Source organism: Sorex fumeus, unplaced genomic scaffold, assembly GCF_029834395.1.
Source record: "Sorex fumeus unplaced genomic scaffold, SorFum_2.1 ptg000072l, whole genome shotgun sequence".
NCBI classification, from domain to species: domain Eukaryota; kingdom Metazoa; phylum Chordata; class Mammalia; order Eulipotyphla; family Soricidae; genus Sorex; species Sorex fumeus.
The window spans coordinates 12,234,245-12,251,335 of NW_026606129.1; the positions used below are offsets into that span (position 1 = coordinate 12,234,245).

Sequence of the window (17,091 nt, forward strand, 5' to 3'; positions counted from 1 at the left end):
CCAGGCTGGCTTTGCATGGCTCCCACCAAGGTCACCGAGCCCTCAGCCCCTTCCCCTGGCCTGGCTGCCCGGGACTGCTATATGGGAACTCAGCCCTGTCTGGGCACTTCCTCGACCCCCTCCTGACCACCTCCCTCTCCCGACCCCCACGGCCACCATCCCTACAACGCCACGGAGAAGCGAACCCTGATCCCAGGAATGCTGACAGTGGTGGGGCCTGGCTTGCCGGCCCTCTGCCCACTGTCCACCCCAGCTGGCCAGACACAGAGCAGGGCAGGTGCCCCAGGGGTGAGTGTCCACCCTTCCGTGTCCAGCCCAACTCACAGGGCTTGAAAAACTCTGGGGGTGAGTGAGGGCGCAGAGCCGCAGGGCAAAGCCACTCTGCACTCAGTGGGGGCAGGGCCCCAGCGCACCCACCTGCATGCCAGTTTGTCCCCCAACACCAGTCCACAATGCCCTCGGGGGCCTGAGCCCTCCATGGCCAGCGAGTGACCGTGCTCATGGCCCTGCCCGCTGTGGGGCCGGAAGCGGTGCAGGGAGAGCCGGGAGGGGCTGTCAGGCTGCGGGATTCCTGCACGCCCCCCGCCCCCACCCCCGCCCGCACCCCCAGCCGAGGAAATCCGGGCTTTGTCCTCCTGCAATGAGAAAATAGCAGTGGCCTCCGGAGAAGCCAACCCTCCCCCACACACGGCACCAGTCAGGCCCCCCCCTTGTGTCCCAAACCCACCTTTCCCCCCCACCAGGCAGCTGCCCCAGAGACCAAGCACTGAGAAACTGTCCCCCCACCCCCACTGATGCCAAGTGTCACCCCAGCGAGGGGGACCCTGGAAGGGGCACTGGCAGGCGTCGACCCCACTGGCCCTCCTCAGGAGTGGCCCTAGCCGTGTGTCGTCCCGTCCCCCCGCCCCCTCCCCCCCACAGGTCCTGGCCCAGCCCACCTTCTCTGTTCAGGACTCACCTCGGGGGCTGCCCAGGGGGTGGGGTGGGCACCGGCCAGCTCTGGCCTGGGGGATGGGGACAGAAGCGGGTTTGGCTCCACCCCTGCCACTGCCACCTCTGGATCCTGGGCAACCCTGGTCATGCCCCAGGCACAGCTCTGCACCTGCTCCCCTGGAAGAGGGGCACCCCCAAGCCGCCTGCACGCACCCTGTCACTCGGGTGCCCATCACACACACACGCACACACACATACACACACGCGTGCACGCACACAACACGCGCCCACGCACATGCACAGCCGCCAAAGCAGAAACCTCTCCAGTGGTGGGGCTCGGGCGTCTCCCGGGGTCTCCGCTGACGCCGCTGGCCGTGTGGTTGCAGCTGCGTGGTGGACGAGATGGACTTCTCCGCCATGGAGCTGGACGAGGCGCTGCGCAAGTTCCAGGCGCACATTCGCGTCCAGGGGGAGGCGCAGAAGGTGGAGCGGCTGATCGAGGCCTTCAGGTGGGCCGGGACCCCGGCACAGGCCAGGCGGGGGGAGTGGGCTGCACCCCTGGGTGCCCCATGTCCCACAGGTCCCTGAGCTTCCCGGCTCCCTCCCCCGCTCAGGGCCTGTTACGCCCCCGGTCAGAAGTGTCGGGGTAACCAGAAGCCCCCTCTGCTGAGCCTGTCCCAGCCGCCCCTCGCCCGCCAGCAGGTGACCTAGATCTGTAGGGCCTCCGCGCTGAGCAGGTGTGGGAAACAGGGCCCACCCAGGAAGTGCAAGACCAAAGCCTGGCCCAGGGAGGGGATATGATCGGCCTCTTCATCCCAGGAGAGCTTCCTGGAGGGGGCAGCCCTGATGGAGAACACAGAATTGACACCCTGGTCACCCCAGCTCGAAGGCTGCTGCCTCAGCCGGTGTCCCCTCCCCCCGCTCCCGCCTGTCCCAGAAGGGGTCTGAGGGGCGCACTGCAGTGAGGACAGGAAGGGAAAGGGGCTGCTGTTCAGCTCTGCCGCCGTGCGCCCATCTGTGGGGGCCCTGGGGCCCTGGAACCAGACGCAGCGGGAGGTCCCTCCTCTGGGCAGGACCCTGACTTAAGGGAGCCACCGTCACTGGGCTGGAGCAGAGTGGGGTGATAGGGTGACGGCGCTCAGCTCCGAGGGAGCCAGAAGGTGGGCACCCCGCGTGCCCGAGGAGAGACCGTGACCCAGAGGGCAGAGAGCCAGGGGGCAGGTGCCGTCCCCCCGGCCCGGCCCCCCCACCCTGACCCTGACCTCGTCCGCGCCCCCAGCCAGCGCTACTGCATCTGCAACCCCGGGGTGGTGCGGCAGTTCCGGAACCCCGACACCATCTTCATCCTGGCCTTTGCCATCATCCTGCTCAACACGGACATGTACAGCCCCAACGTCAAGCCCGAGCGCAAGATGAAGCTGGAGGATTTCGTCAAGAACCTGCGAGGTGCCAGGGGGTTGGGCGGCCTGGGGCACCCCTGGGCAAGGGGTCTGGAGCCGCTGGAGGGCCGCGGCTTGGAGTTGGTGGGACCCAGAGCCCCAGAGGGAGGGAGCGGCTGGGTGCACTGGGGCGCAGAGGAAGCCCTCCCGGGTGCTGACCCGAGGCAGGACTGGGCTGCAGGGTCCCAGGACGCTGCTGACCCCAAACCCCGGCCCCTCGGGACCATACTATCGCCACCTCGGCTGCCGGGGCCCTGGGGAAGGCGGATCGTGAGGCCAGGTCATGCGCGGTACCACAGGGATTGACCCCAGGTGCCCAAACAAAAAAGTAATTGTGCTTTTCAGCTGTCCCTCCCTGCCGAGACTCTGTGCCCCCTGACTGTCCCCTCCTGAGACGGCAGCACCTCCCGGGGTCCAAACAGGCCGCTGCGCCCCCTGCTGGTGGGAGCCGTCGTAGCATGATGCCTAAGGAAACGCCCCCAATGCTTCCAAGTAGAGACCCCCCAGAGAGGGAGCCCCTCCCCTCACTGCCCTGAGACCCCAAGGGCACCGGCTGAGCCTGGAGGCAGCTGCGTCATTGAGTTCTTAGGACCCCCTGCTTGGCGTGGGCACCGCGGCCCCTCCCCTTGCTCTCGGGACTCTACTCAGTTGGCCAATACGTCCACACACACAGAGACACACATCATATTCACACACCCAACACACACAGACACGCACACAGGCACACAGACACGTACATACAGGCACAAAGACATACACAGAGACACATACACACATGCACACAGACATGCACATACACAAACACCCAGACACACACACATGTACAGGCATGTACACACACAGACATGCACATATATGCACATACAGACATGCTCACAGACACGCACGCACACACATGCACATGCTCACACATGCACACATACTCAAGTTCACACATTCACACACATGCACACTCGAGCTTACGCACGTTCACGCACACATGCACACATTCTCACACAAATGCACACACGCACACATGCTCACATACTTATATGCTGATGCACACACACACATGCAGCGAGGATGGACTCAGGGAAGCATGGGCACCGTGTCCCCGTCTGCCCTGGCCACCACCATGTGGTGGCTCTGTGGTCAGTGAGGTCCTAGCGCTCCTGCCCCACAGTCTGGGGTACAGAGTGGACGGAGGCCCCTGCTCCTTCCGAACAACCCGTTCAAGGCAGGAACGTGGAGGGTCTGTGCTTCAGGTGGGCACCAGCCCAGAGAGGGAAGGAAACGTACCCAGGGTCACACAGCATGTGAACAGCAGAGGTGAGAAGCCCCCGGTCACCCAGGCACCCCAGGCAGAGGAAACATACCCATGCCGCAGACACACTGAGTTACACACAACACCCACAGCACACACTCCCAGACTCCACACAAACATACACCCACACACCGCACAGACACACCACATACACATACACTGCACACACCACATACACATAAACTACACACCTCACACAGACACACAACATACACACACCACACACCCCACACAGACACACCACATACACATACACTGCACACACCACACGGACACAACATACACATACACCACACAGACACAACATACACATACACCACATATACCACACACTCAGCATACACATACGCCACACATATCACACAGACACACAACATACACATACACTGCACACTCTCAGACCCAGCATAAACATACACCGCACATGTATACCACATATACGCATCACACCACGCTCATACACACGTGCACCCCACACGCTCTCAGACATAACGGACACATACCTCCCAGACGCACCCTCACACACCGGATACCACACACATCACACATTTCGCGCCTCACTCCCCATACACAGACCACACACACCGCATATGCTCACGCCACATGCGCACAGCACACGCATGCCCGGTGTGTCCATTCGCTGGGTTTTTCACACTGCACCTGCCCGCTGGCCTCCCCAGCAGAAATCTTTGGGACTCAAACGCAGAAAAGGCGGCCAATAAAGGGATGGTCGGAAGCGGAGCTATCCCAGCTGCTGGACTAGGAGCGGGGGGTCCCTGGACAGCAGTGTCCCCCACACCCACCTAACCCCAGCCCCCCACATGTCCTCATGTGACCCCAGGCTCAGCCAGGCAAGCAGCGCGCATGGTGACCCCTCCCTCCCCTCTGGTGCCTCTCATCATCTGCTTCAGGGGGCATCCCGTCATGCTGGTGGTCTCTGTCAGTCCCCACAGGTCCACAGGTGTCTCGTGGGTGTGGATGGCCAATGGCCAGCCCCTGTCCTCAGCCACATGGGTTAGTTCCGTGTCGGCACCCGGCAGAGGCTGGGACAGACAGGGCCACCAGCAGACCCCGGGATACACGGGGCTGCGTGTCCCCATCTCATCTCAGCGGGAAGGACGTCTGCCCGCTGGAGACTCCGGGCTGCAGCCCCTGGGCCTTGGGGCCTGTCACACAGGACTCATCTGAGGGGTGGTGAAGCCAGGGGAGGGCGAACCCCAGCTTGGCCCCGACCTCAGGTGCACGACCGGAGTGGGGAGGTTCATGCCCACCCTTAGAGCTGGGGCCCCAGGCCAGGGCTGAACAGCAGCATGGGGCTGACCAGGGCACAGGCGGCCAATGCAGCACCCCGAGAGCCTTCGAAGCTGGTGCCTCGCGGCAGGGCAGAGCCACCTGACACCCAGTTCTGCCCTGCCCAGGAGTGGACGACGGCGAGGACATTCCCCGTGAGATGCTGGTTGGAATCTACGAGCGGATTCGCAAGCGGGAGCTGAAGACCAACGAGGACCATGTGTCCCAGGTGCAGAAGGTGGAGAAGCTCATCGTGGGCAAGAAGCCGGTAGGTGGCGGCCCCTGCCCGGCCCCTTGGGCCTCTCCCCTCAGCTCAGTTGTCTCTGAGGCTTCTTGGGTCACAGCCTTGGTCCAGGTCCCGGGTGGGGGGACGCAGGTCGGCCGCAGTGGCGTGCAGCGGGCTCCTGGGTGCCGCGTGGGCCGGACCTTCTCACCATGTCTCCCTTCCTGTCCACAGATCGGATCCCTGCACCATGGCCTGGGCTGTGTGAGTGTCCATCCCCCCGTGGCCGCCTGGCACTCCCAGCGCCCCCCACCCCACCCCGCCGGCTCCCATGCCCCCACTTCCAGCCACTGGAGCCCATTTCCGGACGTGGCAGAAAGGGACTTTCCGAGTCGTCGTCCTTGAACCGCTGCCGCCCAGAGAACACAGCCACTGGAGGGAGACACCCCTCCTCAGGGCCACCCCTGGAGTCCTGCACCCCAAACCCAGGGCCGCAGAGCTGCCCTGGAGGAAGCCCCTGTGTAGCTCCCGGCCCCCTCACCCACGGTCCACTTACATGGTCCCTGCCCTACCCCCGAGAGCCCCCCCACCCTCCCACCCTGACCCCCCAGCCTCCCTGGCCCTCCACCCACCACTTGCATCCGTTTTGGGCCTCACCCGCTCCCCAGAACTTCGTGTCCTGTCCAGCACCTCGCCCTTCACCTTCATGCTTGGATCTCACCCACCCCCCAGCGGGCCAGACAGGGCCCTCCCAGCCCTGCCCGCCCTGCCCGCCCCACGCATGCTCGGCGCACAGTGGCTAGGCTGTGCCCAGTGCCAGCCTGAGGGGCAGCGAGGAGGCTGCAGCAGGCCTGCCGGACCTCTGGAATCCTCGTCCACAGCCGCATGGCCGCCCCCTCCTCAGCTGGAGCCCTCGAGGGCCATGGGCGCCCGGCCAGTCAGTGCTGGCCTGTGGCGGGGTCCCCGAGCCTGCCCCGGGCAGGGCGCCCCTGGCTAAGTGCACCAGGGCCCGAGGACAGAGCCAGGCACCCCCTCCCGCGCTGACCCGCCCGTCCCCGCCCGCAGGTGCTGTCACTGCCCCACCGGCGCCTGGTCTGTTACTGCCGGCTCTTCGAGGTCCCCGACCCCAGCAAGCCCCAGAAGCTGGGGCTGCACCAGCGAGAGATCTTCCTGTTCAACGACCTCCTGGTGGTGCGTGGGGCGGCAGGGGGGCCTGGACCCTTGGCTCTGGGGGGTGCCTCTGAGGGGACATCCCACCCCGCCCGCCTGTCTCAGCCCCAGAGCACTCAGTTTCACCCTGTCCCTCGGCCAGCGGCCCAAGTCACTGCCTGACCCGAGCACTGTCCCGGCCCCGTCTTGGCCCCTCTTGGGTGGGGCAGTAGCGGGGCCAGGTCAGGTCACAGCCCTGCCCCGGGGCGAGTGGACAGGAGGCAAGAGGGCTCCCCCAAGAGGACTTTCAGCTCTAGCCTGGAGTGGCCACTGTCCCAGCAGGCCAGGGACTTCCTGCCGAGGCCCCGTCTACACCTGCTGGCCCAGGCGCAGGTCCCCCATCCCCGCCCTGAGCCAGTCCCCTCAGGTCTGCCCCCAGAGCCACAGCAGACAGCAGTGGGGACTGAGCTGGTCTCCCATCACATATGTGTGTGCATATTTGTGCAGGCATGCTTATGTGTGTGCAGGTGACTATATGTGTATACGTGTGCCCGTGTGCATTGTATGCATGTATGTGTTTGTGTGTTTGTCTATGTATACACACGTGTGTACATGTGTGTGCACATCTGCGCATGTTGCGTGTATATATGTGTGCCTGTATATGTGCATTTGCCCCTGTGCATGTGTGTATGTTTATGTACGTGTGTGCATGTGTGCACATGTGTGGTGTATGTACATGTGTGTGCATGCTGCTTTCCTCCCCTGTGGGCTCCCAGGGCCCATGCAAAGCCTCCAACTCAGCTCCTGTCCCCGCACCCTCAGGTCACCAAGATCTTCCAGAAGAAAAAGAACTCGGTGACGTACAGCTTCCGGCAGTCCTTCTCGCTGTACGGCATGCAGGTCCTGCTCTTCGAGAACCAGTGTACGTGAGCCCCGCCCCCACCGGGACCGCCGGTGTCCCTTCCCACACCCAGTGGTGCCCCTTCCCGCACTCACGTGCCCACTCTGCCCGGAGCCCAGCAGCAGCCCCCGCGTTGGGAGTGGGGAATGGGCTGGCACTTGTCCTCACTGGGACTCTGAGCTCTGAGCTCACAGCAAACCGCACCGACTCGGGGCACGGGCACCAGGCATGGGGCCCCGCGGGGCCAGTGCCGGGGGCTGTGGGTGTTCCTGCCGAGTGAGCAGCTGAGCCTGAGCTCCTGCCCTGTACCCTACCCCCCTCCCTCCACACCCTCCTCCCAAACACCCTTGTCCCCTGCACCCTCCCCTCCCCGCCCCCACCCCCTCTTCCCCGCCTGCCTGTGCCCTCCTCCCCGCCTCTCCGGAGCCCACAGAGTGGCCAGTAGTCAGGAAATCTGCCCCTTTGGTTTTGGGGCCACCCCCAGCAGGACTCAGCTTACTCCTGCTTTGCCCTCAGGGGCCACTCCTGGTGGACTTGGGACACATGGGGTTGCTGGGGCTGGAACCCAGGTCAGGCACGTGCAAGGCCAGTGCCCTCACCACCACCCCATCACTCGAGTCCCCAGCCCACCTCTTCAGGAGGCCGCCCCAAGCATTCTTTCGTTTGCAGGGGGACAAGACGCTGGCACCTGTGGCCGGCAGGGCTGCTGCCCGTGCTGTCCTCTGCCCTCATTAGGCTAGCAGGCACCGAGCCCCTCTCTGTGCTGACAAGGACCCCAGCATGCCAGCTTGCCTCCCCGCGGCTGCCGGGGGCCCCAGCACCCACAGCCTCTCTCTGCCCACTTTGCAGACTACCCCAATGGCATCCGACTCACCTCTGCCATCCCCGGGGCAGATATCAAAGTGCTGATAAACTTCAACGCACCCAACCCTCAGGACCGCAAGAAGTTCACGGACGACCTGCGCGAGTCCATTGCTGAAGTGCAGGAGATGGAGAAGCACAGGATAGAGTGTGAGTGGCCGGCCTGCGAACACACGGACATGCACACAGACACACTCATGGACACACACATACACCACACGAACATACACATACATGCACAGGAGATGAAGAAGTACAGGATAGAGTGTGAGTGGCTGGCCTACGCATGCATGAACACACACACACGGACACACACACAGACACACAGACACTTATGGACACACACATACACACACACACAAGAGATGGAGAAGCACAGGATAGAGTCTGAGTGGCTGGCCTGCGTACGCACGGACAGAGGGACACACTCATGGACATACAGGCACATACATACACACACTCTCGCACACAGACACACATAACACACATGCACGGACATGTACACATACACACACGAACACACACTCATGGGCACACACAGCAGACAGAGAAGCACAGGATAAATTGTGAGTGACCAGCCTGTGCACGCATGGACACAGACACACTTACACACACACACACACACACACACACACACACACAGAAGTACAGAGAGAGTACTGGCTGGCCTGCACATGCACGGACATACACATGGGGGAAGGTACACATACACACACACACACCACACACAGAACACCATGTGCGCACACAGGCGCACACACATACATGCTCTGGCTTCTGCGGGCTGCAGTGACCGTGAGCCCTGAAAGCGAGGTGCCCAGTGTTTGAGGCTTACCTGGCGCCCGCAGGGGGCAGCCCCCAGTGCCCAGAGGGAGGCAGGGAGCCCTTGGGGGTGTTCAGTCCCATTCACGGGAACCTGTGTCCTTCCCAGTGCATATTCAACCATTTGCCACACCAGGGCTGGCCCGACAGATGGGTTCCCCCGCCCCCTCCCGGCCAGCCTTTGGGTCCCCTGGGAGCCAGTTTGGTCCCCCCGAGCCCCCCCAGACGCTGGGTCCACCTTGCTCTTCTCTAGACCCCCAGCTGCCCGTCCCCCTCCGCCCCCAGCCCTGGGCCGCTCCGGTCCCCCCAAGCCCCAGCCCCACACCATGGCCCTCACTGCCGCCTCCCGCGTTTCAGCCGAGCTGGAGAAGCAGAAGGGCGTGGTGCGGCCGGGCACGGCGCAGTGCTCCAGCTTGCGGAAGGAACCGGGTGGCAGTGCACTGAGCCGGGCCTGCCTGGACGACAGCTACGCCAGCAGCGAGGGCCTGAAACGCAGCGCCCTCAGCAGCTCCCTGCGCGACCTCTCGGAAGCGGGTAAGGGCTGGCCGGGAGCGCACCCACGGCGCCCGCTGCATGCAGGCCTCGGGCTGGGTACGGCCGTGGCCGCGGTCAGGCTGTGTGTCGTGGCCCGGGAAGGGACGGCAGTGGCTGGCCGGGGCAGGGCTCAGACGGGCCCCTCCCGGGCCTCCCCGACAGACCCCAAGCCACAGCCACCTCCGATCAGGTAGGAAGGGTGCCCCCCCCCAATCCCGCAGGGACAAACGCAGACAGACCCCCCTGGGAGCCAGGGCAGAAGCGCCGCGGGCCTTCCTCCGGCCCAGAGTTCTGTCGCACTGTGCTGCCGCATGCCCGTGTCTCACGCTGCCCGACGGCACCAAGTGGAGCGTGTCTGGAGACGCCCCTCTTCTCCTGGGTCTCCTGTTCCCCAGAGGGCCCCCCAACTTCCCAGGAAAGCCAGGCCACGGCCCTCGTGGCCACGCCCCCAGGGCTGTTGGCAAACCCGCAGAGCTGTGTCCTTGTCGCTGCCGCTGCTGTTTCTCCGTCTCTGTGCGTGCTTGGTCTGCTGCCAGCCTCCTAACCCCAGCAAAGCAGCACCCCCCGCCTCAGGTCTCAGCCTTCCAGCCCGGGGAAGGAGGGGGCACAGGGATGCTCCCACCCGGGGCCTGCGTGGGCAACGGGGCGCACCCGGGGTCCCTGGCAGATGTGGTCGGGCCCACCCGGGCACGAGGCTCTGTCTAAGGCAGCTCCTGCCCCACCCCCAGCCCTAGCCGCCCGACACAGGACACTGAGCACCCCCTCGGGCCTGTCCTGCCCAGGCGCCCCCCCCCCGCCACGCGGCCAGCTCTGAGCGCCCCCAAAAGAGCCAGCCATGGCCCGGCCCGGCCATACTGCCTCACCCAGTTACTCACCTCCCAGAACTGTTTTCCTTTCCCATTTTTTTTTTTTGGGTTTCCTGTGTTTCATTTTCCTTTCCAGCCGTATTTTGATTTTCCTTCGCTCTTGTTTTCTCATCGCCTTTTTCCGACTCCATTGCCAGCACATGGGGCCCGTTCTTGCCCCCCGCAGTGGCCCCTGCCAGGATGTCCTGTAACCATTGCTCCCCCGGTGCCCCGCGGGCCCTTGGGCCACTGGCACGGCCCAGCTGGAGAAGCTCTGGCAGTCCCTAAGGCCAGGGAAGCCCCTGCGGCACAATGCGGGGGTCCAGGTCCTCCGCTTGCTTTGTGCAGTGAAGCCACTCAGGGAGCGGGAGGCGCTCGGCAGGGCCCGGTGGGCCTGTGGCCAGCCACACACTCCCCAGCTGTGTGTGGCCTGAAACTCGGGTTTCGGTGGCCACCTGTGGCTTGTTGTCTGACCCCTATTGTCACCTAGGGATTCAGAGCCAAGGAGGACATGGGGAGGGGCTCCGGGACCCTTGTCCACAGTGAGGAGAGTCCCCGAGATGTGCCAGCCCCCTCCCCCCGCCCGGGCCCAACAAGCGCAAATACACCAGGACCTGCATGCGGCCGGTAGTGGCGGCCTCCCCAGAAGGTGCTGGATTCAGGACCCCCAGGACCGGGTACTCGGGACCTGTCCGGAGGCTACAGCACCGCTCCCTAAGTCAGGACCCCCGTGGATGAGCTGAGGGCGAGCTGAGGGCAGCCCCTCCCGCAGGAAGGCGAAGGTGGACACTGCCCGGCTGGCGAGTCGTGGCCCTCAGGGACAATGGACACTCAGCGCTCCTGAGAGGCTGTCACAGGCTCTGGCTGCCGAGTGACCTGCCCCAGGGAGGACCTGACCACTCGGGGGCCTGTGCGCCCCCACACACCCCGTCACACATTGGCACGCCACCTCACGAGGTCCCGTCCTGGGAGGTTAAGCCCAGCCAGGGGCCAAGATGCTGTGTCCAGCGCCAGGGCAGCCCAGGGCAGCGCCAGGGTGGCCCCTGGCGGCCAGTATCCAGGCAGCACCCCTGCTTATACAGGAGTCTGAACAGGAAATGGGGGGCCCACCTGACAATGTTGTGTCCCCCCCATCTGCCTGCGGCATTCACTTGACAGCCAGCCTCAGTTTCCCCCCACTGCAAGACAGAACCAGGTCCAACGTGCCCCGGCCAGGAGAGCTGGGAGTCAGCGGCCACCTCGGGTCAGCAGAGCCCAGGCCCCCTGACCCAGACGGGCAGATCCCGAGGAGGTGCCCCACGCGTGCCCCATCCCTTGCCAGGCTGCCAGGGCCTGCTGGGACACCCCCTGCAGCGTCCCAGTGTGACCCCTCCTCCACCCCAAGCCCCAAGTGGGATATAGAGCAGGTACCTGAAGAAAGAGCTCAGGGGCACGTGCCCACAGGCCCTGCTTGGCTGCCCCCCAGAAGGATATTACGCCGAAGCCCACCCGTCACCCACAGGCTGTGGGCAGGGGTCATGGAGGCTGTGCCTGAGGTGGGGGGTAGGGCCGGGACACCTCCTGTCCCACCTTTATCTTAGCCCTGAGAAGCTGGAGTCCCCTAGAGGGCCAGTGTCCCGCCGAGTTCAGGCCTGGCCTGTCCCTGGGCCCTGGCAGGGGCCTCTCTCCTGCCCGGCCCCACATGCCTGCAGGGACCCACCTACTGGCTACCCCGCCCCTTGGAGGCTGTGCTCGGCCTGTCCTGCTGTGTCCATCTCCCCGTGGCCACATTAGGAGGGGAAGAGCACCCGGCCGTTTCACACGCGGAAACGGGTACTGGGGGTCCCACGGGCCCACCCATCCCTCCTTGGGGGAGACTGCGAGCTCCTCTCAGCCGAGGGCTCCCAGAAAAGCTTGCCCCCCCAGTCCCATCCCGAGTGGGCTCCAAGGCATGACACTGATGACCCCCCTGCTCTACATGGGAACTCGGCTCTGGGTCAGCAGGACAGGGGGCTACTCCCCGGGCCTGTGCTCACTTGGAACTAGGGCTCTCTCCTTGCTGAGGGACCCTGGAAACTCAGAGATGCCCCTGGAGCACTTGCTCCGCCCAGCCCTGGCCAGACTGGGCCCTCGGTCAGGCTCCTGGATGAACAGTGTAGCTGCAGCCCTGCCTCCACCCACTGCCCCTGCCCCCTCCCACCCGGCACCTGAGCCCAGGGGAACCGCCAGTGGCCCTGCACGTGGCAGGAGGCAGCGCCCTGTGGCCGGGGCACCTAGGGGCCCGACAGGAGCAACGAGAAGTCCAAGGTGGGGGTCCTGCATGCAGGCCAAGAGGACCCCACTCAGCCGACACGCCTGGCATAGGGGGTGTGGCCCCCCCGCAGCCCTGCCCAGACACTGCACAAAGCAAACGCTGAGACCGGGGCCCAGCCGGGAGGGGGGCTCCGTCTCCCCCTGTCCCCCAGAAAGGTCCCCGCGCCGTGGGTACGTATGTCTCGGGGAACATACGTGTATGAAATCCACCAGTCGTCAAGGCCACGTTTGGTTCCGCTTTCTTGAGCCATCGGAGCAGCTGCCCACGCCCGGCCCCGCCCCCCAGCTCTGCACCCACCCTCCAGCCAGGACCCCCTCCCCCCACGCTGGCGGGCCAGGAGTCCAGGGGGGCGGGTGGTCGAGTCCGGATTTTCGGTGTTTTCCTTTTGGCGTTCTTTTGGTTTGATCCCCCCCAACTCCATGTTTGCTTTCGAGCCCCCCCTTCGTTCTCACTGGGTGCCCCCCGCCCCGGCTGCCCGCTTCCCGCCAGCCCCCGCCTCCGAGCCTGGCGCGGCGGCCGCGCTCCGTGTCTAACCTCTGGTATTGCATGTTCTGGGCAGGGAAGCGTGGGCGCCGCAGCAGTGCGGGATCGCTAGAGAGCACTGTGGAAGTAAGTAGGGGCCCCGCGCCCCGCCCCGGCTCCTCCTCGCCTCCCCCTGCGCTGCCGCCCCGCCCCGCGCGCAGAGCGGGCGCGCCCCGCCCCGCCTGCGCAGACCGTGCATGCCCCTCCCCGCCCGGCCGCGCGCCCCCCACCGCTTGTCTGGGCCGGAATGGGGCGGGGGGCGTCTGTCTGGAGTTTCTGTTTCCGTTTCTGCTTCACAACCCTGGGTACCCCTCCTCCCCGGGCCCCCCTCCCCCTCCCCGGCATGGTTAACGCCCCCCTCCCTCCCCCAGCCTCCCCGGGGTCCCAGGTGTGTGGCTGAGCGCTGCCTCCCCCGGCTTCTCCCTGACGACCCCCGATGCCGTGTGTCTGCGGGCAGGGCCCGGCCTCGCGTAGCTGCGGGGGCGGGGGGAGGGGCGAGCGTGAGCGACTCGAGTGGATTTCATGAGCCCATCCATCCTCAGCCATCCCCTCCTGTTCACATCCGAGCTTGCCGAGCTTCCGTTTCCTTCCTTTTCCGTGTTTGGTTTGCAGCAGGTAGCCGCAGGCAGGCCCCCCCCCACTAGGACCCCGGCCCCCGCCCCGGCCGGCCCCCGGCGCTCACTCCTGCCCCTCACCTGGGGGCTACCTGCCGCCCCAGCCCCCGGCAGCACAGCCCCCTTCAGAGTAGCCTCAGGACCCAGGACAGCTCAGGGGCACACTCGTAGCGGAAACGGGGTTGGGGGGGGAGGGGATCCGTCCTTCCCGGGCACACGGCCGGCCCAGCCCTCTGGGCGCATGGACCCGGCCCATGCCCATCGTTCTGGCCTGCCAGCGCCCGCAGGGTGTCCGCCAGAATCAGGACCAGGGCAGGGCGCCCGCCAGCATCAGAGCCAGGTCAGGGCGCCCGCCAGCATCAGGACCAGGTCAGGGCGCCCGCCAGCATCAGGACCAGGGCAGGGCGCCCGCCAGCATCGGGACCAGGGCAGGGTGCCCGTCAGCATCGGGACCAGGGCAGGTGCCCGCCTGCATCAGGACTAGGGCAGGGTGCCTGTCAGCATCAGGACCAGGGCAAGTGCCCGCCTGCATCAGGACCAGGGCAGGGTGCCTGCCAGCATCAGGACCAGGGCAGGGTGCCCGCCTGCATCAGGACCAGGGCAGGGTGCCCGCCAGCATCAGGACCAGGGCCGGCGTCACATTGTGGGCTGCGCTGCAGAAATAGAGTGGAGGGGCGCCCTCCTCCCGGCCCCCCTCGGCTCCCTGCAACGCCCCCTCCCACACACACAGCCGCCCGGCCACTGTAGCGTGAGGGGAGGGGGGACCCGAGTCAGCCTCGCCGGCCCCGCCCTCCGGCCCGTGAGATGGACAGGCTTAGCCGACGGCAGGGGTGTCAACTTTTGCCATTGAAGAAAGAACGAAGAGAAATAGAAATCATCCTGGCATCCGTGCTTTAAGGTCTTTTAATTTTGCTCTCTATGAATTTCCTTTTTAGGGGTCCATCATTAGCAGTCCTCACATGCGCCGGAGAGCCGCATCAACCCGCGAGTGTCCATCCCGCCCACACCAGGCCCTGCCCAACTCCTCCTCCTCCCTCCTGGGCTCCCTGTTCGGGAGTAAGAGAGGGAAGCTCCCTCCCCAGGCCCTCCCGGCCGCAGCCCCCCCGCAGCCGCCCCCGCACCCGGGGCCTCCCGAGGGCCCGCCCCCCGGCCCGGGGCACGGACACCACTGTGCCCAGTACTGCCCCCTGCAGAGCCCGCCCCCCTACCACCACCACCACCACTACCACCCGCCCCAGCACGCCCCGCACCCACACCAGTACCACCACGGGCCCCACGCCGGGCACCCCCCCTACGGGGCCTACACGCACGGCCCCCACGCCGGCCACGGGGGCCACGCGGCACACCACCACGGGCAGCCCCCCGCCCCGCCGCCCCCCACCAGCAGCAAGGCCAGGCCCAGTGGCATCAGCACAATCGTGTAGGCAGCCTGGGCGGGTCCCTGACTCCGCGGGAGCATCGGCACACCCGGCCGGGGGCGCCCCGGCCAGACCCAGGGCACACGTGTCTCCAGCCCTCCCCGCGCTCCCCCCAGGGGCGCACCCCACCCCCTGGCGCCGCAATGCAACCCTCACCCCCAGCCCGGGCCGGGCGAGGGAACAACGTTCCCCCCGCACCTGGGCGCTGTCCACTTCCGCCCACGGGCAGGGCCGCGGCCCCCAACCGGCCAAGGAGTGTGCACTGGGCCCCGGCAGCCCCCTGCAGCCCTCGGCGCTCTGCTGCCCGGTTGCACACGCATATGAGAACTCAGACAAAGAAGAAACGAGACACACAACCAGAAACTAAAACCAAACGACCCCCAAACGCGCTGCGTTCTTGCTCTTTTATTGACAATGGGCAAAAAAATAATAATAATAATAATAACTAAGTAGACCTGATATGGTTGATGAAAATCCGTAAGTAAACTTTATATAATATAAATATATAAATATATAAATAGAGATTATAAATATGAATATATATATATATACTGTATAGGGAACGGTGGCGTGGGAAACCGAGGGCCACTACAGCCCCGGTCAGCAATACAGAGGTGACCAGGCGTTCCTCAGCCCGCCAGGAAGACAGGACCGTAGCTGAATGTGTGGGAGGATAGTCCAGAAACCCAGCCGCTAGGAACATGCCGGACCTGTCCATGTTTTTCTACAAGAGCCTCGTCTCGCAGGGGCTGGTACTCCATCACCACTGACTGTGCCAAGTACCGCCATAGCACCTAACCGTCTAAAGAGAACCCGGTAGCGCTTTGTAGAAACCCTTATTTTATTAACAGAATACTCTCCTAAGTACTCAGTATTATAACTGCTCTTTCAGGTAAGCGACTAGATAACAATGCAGTAAAAACAAAAACAAAACAAAAAAAAAAACTTACAATAGCAACCCCCGGGGCCGGCCAGGGCCCCAGGACACGCCAGGACCTGGGCGCCAGGTTCTTAGACACTTTAACGGCTGTGATAACTGTGAAGCTCCATGCTCCATGTTTCCGCTCTCTGCCCATGCCCGACCGCGCGCTCCTGCCGAGGGCCCGTCCCGGCAGGAGTGCTCATCCTCATCCCGGCAAGAGGGGCGCCCAGGGCGGTGTGTGTGTCCCCCCCCTCCCCCCTCCCCCCCCCCGCTGTGTTTTCCGAGTGGTCGCCGTGGTCATCGTACCTCCATGTCGCCATGTGCGAGCCCACACCACCCCCCATCCCCCCGCCCCCACTCCCCGTCATCCCCCTCCCGGTGGCCCACAGAGAGTCGGGCTCTCTGGGGAAACCCACCCATGCCCGCCCCCCTGCTGGGCCTCACCCGACGCTCAGCTCTGCTCTTGTCGCTTTCGTGTCGTGCCACCCTTCGCTCCCCCACCCCCACCCCGGGGCCCGGCGCTGCACGGGGAGGGGGCCTGTGTCACCCACGGGCCCTGCTTTATAGTTTCAGCCTTTCGAGTCACTGCAGCCGCCAGTGCTCTGCTCCTAAGCCGTGAGACCGAGGACTGCCCCGGGCGCTCGAGGGCCCTTTCAGAAAGGGCGAAGCTCACACCAGACTGCGGGGCCAGACGGCAGGCGGACCGAGGGCCCCCCACCCCCCGGGCCGGCGGCCCCCTTCCCTCCCCACCCGTCCCTTTGTCATGTCTTTGAGGTCACCATACCAGCAAGTCTGCAAAACCGAGCACTTTGTTAATCTCCACAGAGAACAAATCCAGCAAATCCTAAGAGTTTTTCGCCTGTTTGAAACGGTGTGGCTCCGGCAAAGCTCCCCAAGGCCTGTCGCCTCCCGTCCAAGGGCCGGCGGGCAGACGGGCGTCTGCACAGGAAGGGAGATAGGGAAGAGAATTAAAAAAAAAAAAGTCTGGTTCGGTGGAGGCCAGGCTGGTGGGGGGCTCCCTG

General features: G+C 64.9%; 1 protein-coding gene across 7 annotated transcripts in view; it reads left to right on the top strand.

Annotated features, from left to right (window-relative positions):
* IQSEC1 (IQ motif and Sec7 domain ArfGEF 1) overlaps window positions 1–16,778 on the top strand; it is a 125,151-nt gene extending 108,373 nt beyond the window's left edge. For 4 of the 7 annotated variants that reach the window (XM_056129719.1, XM_056129717.1, XM_056129716.1 and 1 more), the window contains 10 exons: window positions 1,320–1,442; window positions 2,213–2,379; window positions 5,094–5,233; window positions 5,423–5,452; window positions 6,254–6,379; window positions 7,160–7,259; window positions 8,088–8,249; window positions 9,279–9,455; window positions 13,153–13,202; window positions 14,665–16,092. In XM_056129719.1, the coding sequence (XP_055985694.1) occupies window positions 1,320–1,442; window positions 2,213–2,379; window positions 5,094–5,233; window positions 5,423–5,452; window positions 6,254–6,379; window positions 7,160–7,259; window positions 8,088–8,249; window positions 9,279–9,455; window positions 13,153–13,202; window positions 14,665–15,153 (1,564 nt within the window). In that variant the 3' untranslated portion in view covers window positions 15,154–16,092. Of the gene's footprint in view, window positions 1–1,319; window positions 1,443–2,212; window positions 2,380–5,093; window positions 5,234–5,422; window positions 5,453–6,253; window positions 6,380–7,159; window positions 7,260–8,087; window positions 8,250–9,278; window positions 9,456–13,152; window positions 13,203–14,664; window positions 16,093–16,636 lie in introns of those variants that run through there. The other 3 variants (XM_056129720.1, XM_056129721.1, XM_056129722.1) reach the window with 2 other exon arrangements.
* The last annotated feature ends 313 nt before the right edge of the window (window positions 16,779–17,091 follow it).